General features: G+C 33.4%; 1 protein-coding gene across 3 annotated transcripts in view; it reads right to left on the reverse strand.

The window, feature by feature from the left end:
* The window catches only part of ZFYVE16 (zinc finger FYVE-type containing 16), a 49013-nt gene that overhangs the window by 24854 nt on the left and 6523 nt on the right, over window positions 1-17636 (reverse strand). For all 3 annotated transcript variants that reach the window (XM_045847859.1, XM_045847858.1, XM_045847860.1), the window contains 5 exons: window positions 9943-10051; window positions 7025-9291; window positions 5653-5749; window positions 2845-3006; window positions 453-595 (listed from right to left, as the gene is read on the reverse strand). In XM_045847859.1, the coding sequence (XP_045703815.1) occupies window positions 453-595; window positions 2845-3006; window positions 5653-5749; window positions 7025-9291; window positions 9943-10012 (2739 nt within the window). In that variant the 5' untranslated portion in view covers window positions 10013-10051. The remainder of the gene's footprint in view (window positions 1-452; window positions 596-2844; window positions 3007-5652; window positions 5750-7024; window positions 9292-9942; window positions 10052-17636) is intronic.

A 17636-nucleotide genomic window follows, 5' to 3' on the forward strand; every position in this document is an offset into this window, starting at 1 on the left:
ATATATCACTATAGACTGAATATATAAGCAGTTACAAGAATGTGTCTTCTGTTAAGCCAGACATTAAGCCGAAAATGTAAAATGTTATCCCCATGACTAAATTTTTGCCTTAAAATTTTTCTCATACAAATATTATTTCTATTAGTGACTTTAGTTTCTAATTAATGAATTTCTTCTAAATTTTAATATTAATACAGCAATTATCTATAGGTGTAACCCACATAACTCACAGCTGTTAGGCACTATCAACAACTTTTAAGAACATAATGGGTATTGAGACCAAAAAGTTTAACAGTGAAAAAGGTGACATCTAAAATATATTCGTTACATCATATACTTCTCAATTTAGGCACCTCACAGCATTAAAGAAGAAAGTACTTTAATAATCTCATAAGTAGTTATCTATAAAATAAAATTTTATTAAATTAGCAAGTCTTCTTTAGATTCCTTACCATGGGCAGATCTGGTAAGACAGGACTAAAATCTTCAGAATATTTTTTATTTCCAGATGAGAATTTTGTTGTATCTGCAACTTCACCATTGGGCAATATACCATCTGCAAACCACACTCGCTTCTGTTCTTTGGAACATAATCCTAGATTCAGTTTAAAAAGTAAAGCATTTTAATTTAGCAACATTGCAATGATTTAATATAAAAAGTAGTCAGGAAATGTTTTCAAAAGCTTTTGCTATCTATTGTCAAGCCTTGCATTCTCAGGGTTGCAAAGGCCTAGAGAAATGGCCTTATGTACCCAGGGGGGAAGTCTTTTTCTAATTCATACAAAGGCAGCATGACCCTGGGAATCTCGTACTCAGAAAAGGAGCAGACAGGAGAGGTTATATCTTAAAGACACAGGGGAGGCAGGTTTAAAGCCTATGTTATTAAAACTAAGTTTATGAGTGTGGAATGGAGACTGAATAAAATTTAGGGACTAAGACACAGGAAGGAAAAATGGACTAGATCAGAGCAGGGCAGATAAGCAAAGAAAAACATACAAGGAAAAGGAACAGGCATAAAATGTCTAAAACAGGATCACTTGTACATCAGAGGTCATTTCTTTTAATTCATTTAACTAGAGAAACAAAATATATTTTGTTCTTATATTAAACTTTATTAATATTTATTAGTATTTTCTCCCATATTTGGAGGAAATAATTAGATATCAGCATAAATATTTGTTCTGTTATTATAAAGCATCTATAGAGGAAGGTTATGAAAGTTTCTGCCAAATGACTTTTGAACAATATAAAACAGCCCTGGTGGGGTAGCTCAGTTGGTTAGAGCATTGTCCAAATACATATGCCAAGGTTGTAGGATTCATCTCCAGTCAGGACACATAGAGGAAGCAACCAATGAGTGCATGAATGGCTGAAACAACAAACTAATGTTTCTCTCTCTCTCTCTCTCTCTCTCTCTCTCTCTCTCTCTCTCTCTCCCTCCACATACACCTCCCCCCCTCTCCCAAATCAATATATAAAAATTTAAAAATATATACATAAACTTTAAAAATCAATATATCTACCTTCTAAAACATAATAAAGATAACACTGAAAAAAATGGAATCATATATACTTTTTGAAATACAGGTGTATTATTAAATAATGTATCTTTCTTATATTTGCAATAATTTTATAATTTAATAATTTAGGATGTCACTACAAAAGAATATATAAATATTTCTAAAAACAAATTTATTCATCTTTAGAACTATAACATATAACCATACAGAGGTTGGCAAAGTAGGCTTACAGTTGTTCATATAGAAAAAGCCATGCAGGTTATGATTATTACAATAGCTTTGTTAATTATATTTCATGTTCTCACAACTGTAAACCTACTTTTGCCCATTCCTATATATACTGAATCTCCTTATTTAAGTTATAATGAAAAATGGAAAATAACTATTAAGTGACAGATAAACTGAAGTCCAAAATAATAGTCACAGTATCTGAATTTGTCTTTAATGGACTGTTCAAGTTATTGTCTAGCATGTTACAGACTAATAGTTTATGTTTAAAAATGTACAGACTTGACTCAAGATCCTAAACCATGACAGGCCATAAAAAAGAACAGAGTCCAAAAATTTAAAAAACATTTTTATCGTGGTAAAATATACACTTAAAAACAAATTTTTTAAGAAACGGAGATATGCCAGTTCTTTACCTATTGTCTCTCAAACCCAGGCCTACCCTTCTTCACCATGCTCTTGGATGCCAGGGTAGAAGTCTAGAAAGTGCAACTCCCAGACCCCCATGATAGTTGCCTCTAGTCTGGTTCCACCAATGGCAGGCACTGGCGGAAGATTAGAAGGCAAGAAAAGAAGGAATTCTTTGTTTCCAGTTCCTGCCACGCTTCCAGAAGCTGCAGCACCCCCAGATATAGCTGCATGTCCTGTGATCTTCAGCCCTCCTTTCATCAACCCCAGAACTCTTCTCCAATCATCTGAGCACTAACCCTATTAGGCTCCCTGATGGTTCTAGCATTGGCCTGTTGGTGTTCCCCCAGAGGTCACAGCACCAGCCATGTAGTACCCCAACCCCTGAATCCCAGGTCTGAGAACCAAGTACCTTCTTGTGCTCCTGCACTGCGCTCCAGTAATATTGCCTCTCACTTTTTGTTCCCCAAGCCGTAGAGGTGGTAGTTGCTTCCTGTTATTACTAATTTCTGAGTCACTTGAGTATGCCCATTTTGCTCTTTCTGACTTCTTATATACGTGTATAACCAGTGTCCTGTATAAAATTCCTTCCAATATCTATCTCTTTCTTCACTCGACCTTGTCGTCACTAGAAATTTTCTACCTTAATTTATCTTTAGTCTTAGACACAGTATTTTCTTCTAGTTACCTTCAACACTTGGTTGTTTAAGGGCTGAGGTTGGTAAAGTTGTAGGGGAAGGTACACTGGATGTTTGGGTCTCCTGTAGAGGCTGGATGGTGGCACCTTCTTCAGAATGATTAGATTTGAGATTGGAACCAGTTGGGCTCATCATCCTTTCAAATGCCTGAGCTATAAAGGGGGGAAAATAACATTAAAATCTCAGATTTTTGAATTTCAAAGTAAAATATGATACTCTATTTTTCAAGTTGTAGAGAAAGAAATCAATGGTTTAGCAAGAAAAATAAATGGCACTGAACAAAGATAATGCCCTTACTTTGGCAGCACTCCACTTCAATATAGGCAACCAATTAGTTATTTCAATATTACTTTTAGCTTACGTTTGATACCTACTAAAGAAATTATTATTTAATATGACTGTTTTTGCCCTGGGCCCCTCAAGTCTGTTTTCTAACATAGTTCAGAGTGATTCTTTTAAAGCATAAATCGTATTACACCATTTCTCTGTTTAAAATCCTTTAAATATCACAAGTGAAGTGAACATTTCAATTGTTACAGTGGCTCACAAGACCCTACCTAGCCTGCATCTCAACCTCCTCTGCTTTCCCAGTTACTATCTAACCTCATCTCTCACTGCAATTCCACTTGCACATTATGATCCATCCACCCAGGACTCCTTGTTTTCCAAGAAGTCAAGAAGTGCTCTGCTAGATTGGGGTGTTTGCTCTCATTGTTCTCTCTGCCTAGAATATTCTTCCCATAAACACATAGCTTTATTTTCTTACTTCCTTCAAGTATCTGCTCATAAGTCATATTATCATATTACCTTACTCTGATCACCTTAGGAAAAAAATACAGCCTCTTGTCACTAATCAGTTACTATCTACCCTCTTATACTCTTTGATTTTCATTTAGGATACTGTCATCATCTGCTATTCTTTTTGCCTACTGTCTGTCCATTTCTCCCACATTCGTAAGCTCCATGAGAAAAAGGAGTCTATTTTGTTCTCAGCTGGAGCTCCAAAATGCTGAATAGTACCTGAATACTGCTGAATGTCTTTTCATCCAAATAACACAGAATAGCACTGGTAGCTCTCACTTCAAATGTCTCCAAACTGATCTGCTGTGAATGCTGCCACTACTGAAACTGCCTTCCTGAAGTGACAGTAAATGATGGCAATCTCATGAAATGGCTTCCATTAACCAAGTGAAATCCAAACATCTTACTCTGGGTTTCTAAGTAATTTCCATTTTGCCCTAAGTCAACTTAATGTGACTGACATGCATGCTACCTTGAAACTTACAGTCTCAGTACAACTTCCTCATTATCCACAATTTCTATCTCAACTATTTTTTCTTCTACTCCTTCATGAAATGTCTCACAAACACTGAGCCATCTTTCTTTTCTTATTTAGTAACATTACTTTAAATGATCACTTATACCATTTTCAACCCTAAAGGTGATATTAAAATAAGTTATTTATGTTTTCTTATGGTGTATAAAGAGAATCATAAATGAAACTACATGCTATAAGATATCAAAACAGAATAAGTAAAAGATAACTAAATACAGAAACCCATTTCAAAATATTTTCTTCAATAAACCAAAGCTTGAGCTCACCCTACTGAGAGTCTTTTACAACTCTATCTTCTTCCCTTATGGGTTCTTACAGTTAGAATGTGTTGTAATGTTCACTAGAATCTGACCTGTTGACTCAATGTTTGAAACCTTCACAGCTAACAGCATAAGTAGTTGTCTTCTAGGATACTGAAACAGTGTAAGAAAAAACAAAACTAAAAGCACTTAAGCTAACTTCTTTATAAACGATGGTGATAATATGGAAATATAAAAAGAGTTATACTGTATTATCTTCCAGAACACAGGTCAACAGCAGGGAGTAAAGTAGCTTACCTCAAGCTAAAATCTCACATCAGAGCTTTTTGGAGAATTGCTGAAAAAATTAATCTTCATTCAAAAGAGAAAAACAAATAATTATCAGGTAGTTATTCTCCTAGCTAACAGGAAGCACTGCCTAAGCTAGTACATGGTCCTGGTCTTTAAAAAGTCCCAAATAATATTTGCTGGGAATTAAACTGTCAACAAATCTTAGAAAATGCCAAGAAGTACTCAAAAGAACAAATGCATATTTGAGGAAAAAAAACACAAAATACACATACACAACTGTGAGAACTCAAGACAACAAAGGTTATTGCTGATAATGGTAGCTAGCTAGGGAGCCAGAGAAACATTAGGAAACACATACAAACAAAATTCTAAAATTGAGAAGGGAAAAAAATATGAGACACAAATGTACAAATATTGTGGCAGTCTTACAAATTTTACCTATGAAATCATAGATATTACTACCTTATCTTTTACTGCCATTTCAGGTTGTAATTTTCTAAAGGGTGCAAAAAAACTATTATCTTGCTTTGTGCTATTAATATATAAGATTAAACACTACTTATTGGTAGGTATAGGTATTCAATAAATGTTTAGATTAAGATGATGACGACGACAATGATGATGGCAAAAACAATAGGCAGATGAAATGCAGCATTTAGGGACTTGGTACCTGTTAAAAGTTAATGAACTGCCACTCCAGAAATTGAATGCTTCCTTTCCAGACTGGTAGTATTAATTGTGACAGTGGAACAAAAAGAAGAGAAACCAAGCTTGGGATGTCCCACCTAAGCCAGATAAGTCAACACTAGGTCCTCGCCTTAAGGAAATAAAGAAGTTTATCTTTGTCACAATCCAATTGTTTTTAGAACATATTCAATTACTTAAAGAAAATATGTCAGGTTACTACTCACCTTTACTAATGGTTTCATAGCAGACCACACATACTCTGGCTTCCTTTTCTAAGTACTGCAGCTTACACTTCCTATTACAACAGACACCACAAAATACCTATAAAGAATAAGATATCATATTTGGTTCTGTTTCAAGCATACTTATACCTACTGGAGGCAGGCAGAGGGGAAGCCCAAACTCTAATCAAAAACCATTTTTCTGATTATATAATTTTTCTAATCACTATAATGATAGGTAGTTATTAAAATGTTTTTATCTTTTACATAAATGAGGTTTCCCGAATTTAAAATTGTATCTCTAACAAGGGGAATTCCTTTAACTCAATTCTATTCATTGGAAGGCAACAAAAATTTTCTTTAATGAATAAATTTATAATTTAAAACACTATGATTCATTCAAAACCTTTAAAAGTAGACAATTGTTATTTTTCTGAAAGAGAATAGAGTTGATCTCACAGCAACATATTGATGACAAATGCTGAATAACCTGACCTGACACCAGGCTAGAATCACACAATGATACTTCATTGTGGAATGAACTTAATTAACTCTCAGAAGTCCCCCAACATCCCTAGCTCCCCAATGAAATGGGAAAAATCAGACATAGCTTGTTTTTGCCATTTAGAAGCAATTAGGTGTATTTCTTCTCTCTGTCCTTTCTCCCCTAAAAAGTCTTAAACATTCCTATGGACACTAAAGCAATATTGTTCTCATGATTAACTGCTGGAACAATGGTCTAGTCCCTTTTCATGTGTTTCAGGCAATTCAACAGTCTTCATATAATTTTTTTATGATTTGCCATATAAAATATCTACTTAGAAGACTAAGAATAAAACTGCTTTTGCCCCCCAAAAATAAAAAAGAAAAATGCTGAATAAAAAATGCAATGTTATTTCTATAGCCAACTCTCAGAAGTTTATAGACAATTAAGGGTGTCATAACACAAATTAGGTCAGCTTCACTGTTCTGATCCTTGTGTAAGCCAATTTGCTTTTTCTTTCAATGTTTACCTGACCACAACACTAGCTGCAGAGTAGTCTTAAAATTAAGTATTCAAAGACAAACAGGAACTGGCTGAATTTGGAATATCTGATGTGTTAGACAGATAAGGGCATGTATTCTTAGATTTCGCAAAAATTAGTAACCACTGTTCCTCCTTTTCCAGTACATAATACCCATGATTATGTGACATTTATTCAACTCTCAAGTAATCTATAAAATGACAGTGCTTTCTATATTTCCATGTAGGTGAAAAACAATGATTTTAAATTAATGGAATCTTTTAATCATCTATTAATGAGCTTTTTGTCACATAAAATTTCATGTAAAATGTCTCAAAAGAATAAACAACTTAAAGATTTGTATAACTTACTTTCCCACATGCTCGGCAGTGGTGCCGCCGTTTTGTAAAAGTAAACTTGACTTGGCAGTTCATACAGTTTGGAGCTTCTGAATCAGGAACCCAAGTAGGTTGTTTCTGGCCTAAAACCAGGCCTTCTTTGCAAGTGTTTGCAGGTAGAGATTCTTCATTTGCAGTTATAAGATTGGATCCACCATCAAAATTACTTTCTATATCAATGTAATTCGAGTTGAAGCTAACCTGAGGATCATTTGTAGAATCTGTTGTACAAGAGGTTAGAGCACTGGTATTTGTTATGCTGGGTTCGCCTTCAGGCATATTTAGAGTATCTGGCTTATTTGGTTCTTTTGAGCTCCTTGTTCTTGATGAAATGTTAAACAACTGCTTAGGTCTGGCCCCTCCAACATGAACAGATTGACTGTTAAAATCAGAGACTGACAATTCATTTGTAATCTCAGACTTACTGGTAGATAACCCTTGTTCAATTGGAATTGTACTTTTTTCCCTTAAAGAAAGGCCGCCATTTTCTGCTGTATATTGTTTATCAATTGTTTCACAAATCATATTACTACCAGGACTTTCCCCAGTAGCTCCTGCTTCAGCATTGAAGTATTTATTACTGATGTTTGTATCATCTAGTCCTTCCATATTTATCTGATTCATCTGAAATTTTGAGTCATTTACATTTTCTTCAAATGACTTTATGTCGCTGGTCTGAAGATACTGTTCAGTCAGAAAAGCATCAAGTTCAGCATCACTAACTAGTGTGCCACTTTTCATGCCTTCATCAATATTAAAGTAATCTAGGTCTTGTCCATTGATATCATTGCTTAAAAAAGTGAGACTTTCACAATAATCAGGAGACTCTGGAGCATTAGCACCAGAAAGCTCCATTTGAGATTCTGCCACTATAGAAGAACTAGTGTTATCAGAATAATCCAAAGAATCAACTCTGACTACCTTCTGGTCAGGATCTATCTTTCTGTCTCCCACCTTTTCAATTAATGGCTGATGAAGTATGTTTTTACATTTTTCCTGTTTCAAAACATCAGTCTCCTTCAATGGTTCCCCACCTAGAATAATACTCTTCTGTATGTCTTCATGCACAGTCACTACTTCTTGTATGTTATCTTTATGCTCACACTGATGTAAACAATCATCATGCATTTTACTTTCAATTAATGATCCACACAAAGACCCCCTGTGTACTGGAAGACAGGACAATGAGGAGTATATATCTTCATTTGAAACATGTAAAGTTGGAGAGGAATCTTGGATTACATCTTTATTATCTTTAAGATCTAAATTTGAGTCTTCTTTTGAAGACTGTTTTATAAATAGAGCAGTCCTATCTTGAAAGGAGTCAGGTAATTTGAAATTTTCATCTCTTGAATTTGACTCATTTAAGCATAAACCTTCATTTTTTGGAAGACTGCAAGGCAAAGCAACAGGGCTGTCTCCTTCTTTTAAACATTCTGTGGCAGCTATGACTGCTCCATGTACCTTGTCTTTTCCCACACAGTCATCAGCTATTACTAATTCACATGGCTGGGTCTTGTCTTGTGGGTTGTCTTTGGCATCAAACATTTCGGAACTTTGTTGAGTCAAGGCAGATGGCAAGTTCAAATCAACAACAGGTTCTAACTGGTTAGAGTTCTTTATATCTTTTAAATTTTCTTTTCCACTGTAATTACATGAATCCGAAAGTATTGTATTTACATTTATATTCAATTCTTTAGTTCTACTGATTTCTCTGTTTTGTAATTCACAGTTGACATCATTTTGTTCCTCTCTGACAGCATTATTACCATGGTCTATTGATGAAACACAAAGAGTTTCTGACACTGAAGATAAATCCAATCCAGTCAAAGAATCGACACTAGACTTAAAATCATCTGGCAATAATTTTTTAATATATTCTTCATTATTAGTTACATGAACTAAGTTACCCATGTCACTTATCAGATCACACACAGGTTTACTACATCGTCCCATATATAAAGGCAGGGTTTCATCTGAAGTACCACCATCCACAGAAGAAAGAAGATCAAGTCCTGTTACATTTTTTTCATTTTGTATGGAAGTTAGTCCCTCATGTGTTTTTTCATTCAATGAAATCTGATTTGTTTCATAGCATGTTTCTGATGAAGCACAACAATTAATGCATTGTTGATCTTTTGGTAGTGGTAAAGTTAACTGTGAGGAAGCCAACTCTGAAGAAATTGAACAGTGGTTATAATCACATGCATTTTGTGCATCTTGGAGATAATCTTGTTCATCTAATTGAAATAAAGATACAATGTTATTTAGGAGTATCAAATCAAAATTATTACAAAGATGTTATGTTTTCTAAGACTCCCAAACTAACTAAACTTTTTTTAGAGATAGATTACTGTCTTGCAAAATGGTAAAAACTCCAAAATTACTTTTATTTGGATTAAAAGTACTTGGGGTTTTCACTTTTGGCTGTAGATATTACAAAGTGACACAAATTCACTCAAAATAACCGATAAAAACCAACTAAGGAACAGCTGAAAAACAATTTAACTTCTTTGTTCCACCCTCTAGTTTCCTAGTCTTCATTCTAGATCAGGAAAATACCATCTCTCATAGTAATGAAATACCAATTATGTAAAGCTTTCAAGTTACTTTTAGCTGGTTCATATGTTGGTTTCAAAGGTGTTTCTTTTAGCTGTATTAGTATCTGGAGAGAAACTTCTAGTTATTTTACTTTGATTTCTGCCTATTGGTTCCATTCAGTATAAGAATAAATGAATATATTTTAATGAAATAAGTGAATCTTTTATGGAAGATAAACCATACTACCCAAAATTGAAACCAAATTTTGCTAAGAGTACTCTATATCTGAGATGACCAAATTAAAGATATTTGTAAATTTCATTACTGACAAAAATGAAAAACCAACAAACCTGGATTCTGTTCAAAATCATCAAGAAGTTTGTCCAAGTCATTGACTGCTGCTTTAAAATAACTGTCCATCCTACTTGTAGACTTACTCAGAATTTAATTCTTGTATACCTAGAAAATAAAAAGTATGATAGTTCATTAAATTCTCAAATATGCAAGTATTATACCATCTACTATATGCCAAGAAACACAGTCAGGATATAGACACAAAATTTATGAATATTGATTTGAGGATCTATAATTTAGTTGGGGAATTTGCCTCTATATACACACAAAAAAATGACATGAAAACCAACTCTAACAACATACTATGCAAACATAAACTATTACAAATTTTAAAACACATAACTCACAGATCAAAAAAATTCTTAATTGAAAGCTAAAAATAGTTATAAGTACCATTTATCAAATAATATAAGTATACTACATCCAGATGAAAATAGTGCATATTAAAAGCCTGTGAGACTCAGCAAAAGCAGTACTTCAACAGATGCTTAGGACCTTAGATGCTTATACTATTATAGAAAAGACTGAAAACTTATGAACTAGGAGCAGAAATTAAAGAAATAGAAAACAACCATACAGAGAGAGATACAAGAAAACCAAAATTCAGTTTTATGAATAAAGTAGATGAACCTCTGATCTGTGACAGGAACTCCACCAAGTGAACCTGAGACACCATGAAAGAATCTATCACTGACTAATGGGATAACACCAAAAGAACACAGGAGACAAGTTGAAGGGCTCCCGCTGGCTTAAATGGAACAGCTGGACATCAGATAAACGAAGATTGCAAACGGTTGAAATCAAATCAAATCAAATAGATTAAAAAAAAAGAGGTCTTACTGATACTAAAAGCATAAACAAATCAACCCACCCATTGGAGGGATTCTATGGCACTAACTCACTACTCTGACATTGATTCATTAAGGGAGAAAGAGCCAAGAATTTATCCTGACCTTTCTTTACAAAATATCCTTTAGGATAACAGATTAGTTGCTGAGGGAAAGTTCTTTAGATAAGAATGCCAGCTAATAAATATAGGAGGATCATTAAAAATCATCTGTTTGCATTCCCTAATGCAATAAATGGACTAGGCAATGGATTTCATCAATGGACTAAATTTAGATGAAAGGTTGGAGGGTAAACATAATGGTGGGGCCAATCCAACAAGTCTGACTCCAGTGATCAATTTCACCGTCAACAAATATAGACAAACCAAACACATGCCTCATATGGAAGATACAGCATCATGTAAAAAGTATTCCTGCTTAAAAAAAATTGAACCTGAATCTAATCAAGCTTTTAGAACTAAATACATGTTTATTGGAAATTCAAGAACAGAGGGACAAGTTAAATTACATCAAAGGAAACCAATCAGCTAAATCCAGCAGGCAGAACACTCTACAGGAGTGTTCCTCAAACTGTCTATGGTGAATGGCCTTTTCTTTTTTCACTTCCAGTTTGTTACAAATTGTTAGTTTTGTAAAACACAGTAAAGCAATACAAATTTTGTAATAATACATCCAAGCAAAAAATATACACTATTAAGTACACCTGAATGGTTGCCTAGAGTGAAGAATGGAGTAAGAAATGAGGGATAGAAGGCAACAAACATGGAAGAAAACCTGACTTGGGGTGCTGAACACACAATACAATAGACAGATGACATATTATAGAATTGTATACCTGAAACCTATATAATTTTATTAACCAATGTCACCCCAATAAATTCAATAAGAAAGAAAAAAAGGCAACAAATGAGAGGGCTTTACAAAGAGCACTTAATGATAGTTGCCATAAACTAAGGACACTTGAGGTCTAGAAAAAATAAAAGATACTTTAAAGATGGGTTAAAAAATTAGACAGAGCTTAAGAGAGAACTAAATGTATTAAAAGACCTATCTGAAGAAATTACCAATAATGAAACCTAGAGAGATGAGAAAGAGAAAAATATGAGAAAGAGGTAAAGAGACATGAATGACAGAATGAGAATGGGGTCCCATAAGGGGAAAGAAGAGAGTGCACAGATCAAGTATATTTGAAAACATAACGCTAGGAGTTTTTCCAAAATCAATGAATAACACAACAGATACAGACATCTCACTATATTAAGCAAAATAATTAAAGAGAAATCCACAGTTAGACACTCTATAGTGAAACTTTTGAACTCCAAAGATCCAGCAGCCAGAGAGAAAAGGTCAACTTCAAAGTAACAGTAATTACACTGGCAACAGATAACTTCAGAACAGTTTTCAATAACAATGATATGTCATTCTAACTCAATACAGCATATTACTTTCTTTACTTTCATTTTTAAGCTGTAGTTATACCATCATATACAAGAGTGCACAAAACATAAAGATATCAAAACAAACAAAAAGGAATTTGAAGGGAGACAATGCAGGAAACAGAAGAAAATGTCAAAGAAACATTCTCAGAAAAAAAGTAATGCAACTATGAAACAGAAAGGAGAAACCATAAATAAGGAACATATACCAAAAAATATCATAAAAATTGATAGCAGAAATGTGAGGTTTTAGGATGCAGTGAAAGGAGTGCTTAGAGTTATAGTGTTAAGTACACATATATTTTTTAAGAAAGATCTAAAAATCAATAATATAAGCTTCCACCTTGGGAAACTAGGGGAAAAAGGGCAATTTAAGCCCAAAGCAAGTAGAAGATAATAAAGATTAGAGCAGAAATCAATGGAATTAAAAACAGGGAAACAATATAGAAATCACTGAAACCAAAAAAGCTTTCTTTGAAAAGATCAATAAAAGTGATAAACTAGGCTAATCAGAAATGAAAGAAAGGTCATAACTACTGATGCCATAGATACTTAAAAGAAAAGTAAGGAATATTATAAACTCTGCCCACAAACTTGAAAATTTAGATGAAATGGATCAACTCCTTGAAACAAACTACCAAAATTCACACAAGGAGAAACAGATAACCTGAATAGTCTTATATCTATTAACAAAAATTAAAACAATAATGAATAACCTCCCACAAAATAAATCACCAAATCCAGATGGCTTCACTGGTAAATTGTATCGAACATCTGAGGAAGAAATGACAGCAATTCTCCATAGTCTCTTCTAGGAAAAAGAAGTAAACACTTCCTAGCTCATTTCATAAGACCAGTATTACTCTAATACCAAAACCAGATAAAGACATTACAATAAAGAAAACTACAGACCAATTTTGCTTGTGAACACAGACCTAAAAAGTACTCAGTAAAATACCCGCATATTGATTCTAACAATGTATAAGAAGAATTCTATACAATGGCCAAGTGCGACTGACGCAGCTATGCAAGGCTGATTCAACAACTGAAAGTTAATCAATGTAATTCATACTAACAGACTAAAGAATTATCACATAATTTTATTAACTGATGCAAAAAAATCTGACAAAACCATGTACCTACTCATGATAAAAACTCAGCAAACTATGAGTATAAGCAGAACTTCAATCTGATGATGAATATCTACATAATACCTACACCTAACATTATACTTAATTATGAGAAACTATATCCCTTCCCTCCAAAGACTGGGATGAAAGAAGGATGTCTTCTCTCACCACTCCTATACAACATAGTACTGAAAACCTTGCTAGTGCAATAAGGCAAAAGGAAATAAAAGGTACAATTTTTGGAAAGGAAAAAAAAAACTGTCTCTATTTACAATAAGTTTCAATGTAGAATATCCCCCAACATTGACCCCCCCAAAATGGAAAGTGAGTATAGCAAGGATGCAGGATACATGGATAATATACAAAAACCAAATTCATTCCTTTATATGAGCAAGGAATAACTGGAATTTGAAATTAAAAAAAAAAATAACATTTATAGTAGCACCTCAAAAACATGAAATACTTAGGTATAAATCTAACATAATATATATAAGACCAATATGTGGAAAATTACAAATGCTGATAGAAAAAAACAAAGAAGATCTAAATAAATGTGATATATTCCATGATCATGGATAGGAAAACTCAATATTAAGATGTCAATTCTTCCCAACTTAATCTCTAGGTTAAAAGCAATCTCAATCAAAAATCTAGCAATTCTGTAGGGCTCAGGAAATTGATTCTTGAGTGTATATGGAATGGCAAAAGACCTTGAGTAGCCAATATAATACTTTAAAAGAAGAATAAAGTTGAAGGACTCATACTCTGGTTTTAAGACTTAAAACCTGGCTGCGTATATCAATGGAACACAACAGAGAGCCCAGAAACAGATCCAAACAAGTACAGTCAATATATCTTTGACAAAGGAGCAAATGCCTTTCAAAGAAGAAAGAGCAGTCTTTCAACAAGTGGTGCTGAGAAAACTGGACATCCCTATGCAAAAATATGAACCTAGATACAGACATTATACTTTACATAAAAAGTATTTAAAATAGATAGTAGGCCTAAATGTAAAATGCAATATTATAAAACTTGTTGAAGAAAAGGTAAGAGAAAATCTACATAACTTTGGGTTTGGTGATGAGTTTTTAAATACAACATCAATGCCACGATCCATGAAAGAAAAATATTGGTAAATTCTATTATTAAAATTAAAATTTTATTTCATCTGCTCTGAAAAAGACACTGTTTAAAAGAATGAGAAGACAAGCCAGAGTCTGGGAGATACTATATTTTGCTGTATATAATGCACATAATGCACACTTTTTTACCCAAATTTCTGAGGGAAAAATAAGGATGCTCATTATATGTGGGTAGTACCTGAAATACCTTCTAGTTGTTCTTGGGTTTTGTAATTATTTGTTGCATAAAATTTCTTGTACCATAATATGTTCAAAAATAAATGCTAAAATTCCTTTATAATACAAAAAACAAGTATCTAAATATAAATAAATCATGGGTTGAATTAAAAACATTAAAATGAAAGATTCTTTTCCTGAAAGTTTGGGCCCAAAACATGGATGCACTTTATACATAGCAAAATATGGTAATACTTGCAAAACACTTATCTGATGAAGAACTTGTATCTAAAATCTACAAAGAACTCTTAAAATTTAATTAATTAGAAAATAAACAATCTAATTAAGAAATGAGTAAAAGTTCTAAACAAACACCTCACCAAAGAAGATACACAAATAACAAACATTTTTCTTTAGGGGACTGCAGACTAAAACAATGAGATACTATTTCACATCTATTACAATGGCTAAAATCCAAAAATCTGACAACACCAAATGCTGCAAGGATGCTGAACAGCAGGAACTCTCATTTGTTGCTGATGGGAAAGCAAAATGGTACAGCCACTTTGGAAGACAAATTTGACAGAATCTCACAAAAGTAAACGAAGTCTTACTATATGACCCAGCAATCATACTACTAAGTATTTACCCAACTGACTTAAAGATTTCTGTTCACACAAGAACTTGAAATGTTTACAGCAGCTCTATTCATAACTGCTAAAATTTGGAAGCATCCAAGATGCCCTTCAGTAAGTTAATAGATAACTAAACTGTGGTACAGCCATGTAATGGAATATTATTCAGTGATATAAATAAATGAGTTATCAAAGCCACAAAAAGACATAGATAAACCTTAAATCCTTACTGCCAAGTGAAAGAAGCCAGTCTAAAAAAAATCTACATGCTGTACAATTCTAATTGTATGACATTCTGGAAAAGGTAAAACTACGGAGACAGTAATCACAGTGACTGCCAGTATTTTGGGGCAGGGGAGAATTAAACAGGTAAAGCACAGTGGATTTTTTAGGGTAGAGAAACTATACTGTATGATACTATAATAGTGAATACAAGGCATTAAGCCTTTTTAAATACCTATAGAACTTTAAAGCAAAAAGAATAAACCTCAATGCATGCAAATTTTAAAAAATTATTTGGAAGGTCAGGGGATCTCCCAATGGAATGCAGAATGTGACAAAAGAGTCTAAATGCATTACAAATGCAAAAAACAACCTTATAGAAGGGAGTGGAGGAATCAAGTGCGGCCTTTGGAAATGAGTGGAGCATGCAAGACTAAAGGCAAAAGGAACACAAGCATTACAATCTAGCTGATAAAGTGATTTCCTATGAGGGTACAGGTTAACAATTCTGAAACCAGTACACATGTATACTGGAACTGAAATTAAGTAACTGGATGGCTGATGGTGGAAGCCTGGTTTCTCTCTGTGGAGGGAAAGGTTATAGATAATCAAGGAAAGGAAGCTAGAATAATCCATATAGTAATGGATTTAAGTTTGAGACATCAGTGTAAATAAACCCATGTTTAGCTTAATATGGCACAGATGATTACACATGGAAATATATACAGGTACTAGTGTGTATATATATATGACATGTATATAGATACTAATTATATATAGTATCTATGCTATATATTAGTATATATGTATACTAATATCAAATGCATATATTAGTATTTGTATATATGTATATACTAATATATGTATACAAATATCAAATACATAGATCATATACATATACTAGCATATATGTATACTAATATATAAATATACATATATATGTATACAGATATATGCATCTATATATGCATATATATAAACACACACATGTATATCTTGCTCTGTCAGCTGAGAGGGCCTAGAAGCAAGACATGTCAATGATAACAAGCATTTAGGGCCCTGATCCTGGTTTCTCCAACAAAGGAACCAATGTTCCTCGGAGAAATGACTAATTCTAGGACTGGGGCAGCACATATATACAAGATGAGCATGGAACATCTTGTAAGAAAGTGCACGTGTGTGTGCCCCACACATACAAAAAGAGAAAGAACACATCTGCGTGTGCTTTCACACATACAAAAAAAAGTAGGAATATGTCAAAGGGATGCAGGAGCCAACTGAAAGAGCTCCCAAGGGCCAAAGGTGAGATGAACTGAACAATAAAATAAATAAAGCAGTACTGGATTATAACCCAAAGCATTAAAAAATCTATGAGATAAATGATTAAATAAATAAATGGGGGAACAAGACATATCTCCCATACAAAAAGATTCCAAATAACTTATATAGATATTTTGTACTTAAGGAAGCAGACCATAACTCACCACTCAGACGTGTGCTGCACACAGTAACTTTCTAGAGGGCATAGTATGAAAAATATCTTCACAGTGGTGAAATCTGACAAACACTACCTCAAGCTTAGGATCAAGGTTAAGATCAGTGGTGTTAAGTCATGTTGATAATATGTACGTTCAATATGATATGATAAGAATGGCACTTTATCTCTGTTGTCTTCTTCCCAAAATATATTACTGCAATCTAATCATGAAAAAAACATCAGACAAATCCCAACTGACATTCTACACAGTGAATGACTAGTAATCCTCAACACTGTCAAGAGGATCAATAACAAATTATGTTTGAGAAACTGTCACAAGCATGAGTAGCCTAAGGAAACAATACTCAGTGTGATGTAGTATCCTGGAACATGAAAAAGTCTATTAGGAGAAAACTGAGGAAATGTGAATAATGTATGGACTTTAGATAATACTGTATAACACTGGTTCACTGATTATGACAAATATACTATGTTAATGTAAGATATAATAATAGAGAAAATGGGTATGCGATATATGGGAACTCTGTACTATCTATGCAATAATCCCACAAATCTAAAACTGTTCTAAATTAAAAAATTATTTTAAAAAATGAAATCAAAGCATTGGAAAATATAGTTGAAAA

This window comes from Phyllostomus hastatus, unplaced genomic scaffold, assembly GCF_019186645.2.
Source record: "Phyllostomus hastatus isolate PE091 unplaced genomic scaffold, TTU_PhHast_1.1 phas_contig_58, whole genome shotgun sequence".
NCBI lineage: Eukaryota > Metazoa > Chordata > Mammalia > Chiroptera > Phyllostomidae > Phyllostomus > Phyllostomus hastatus.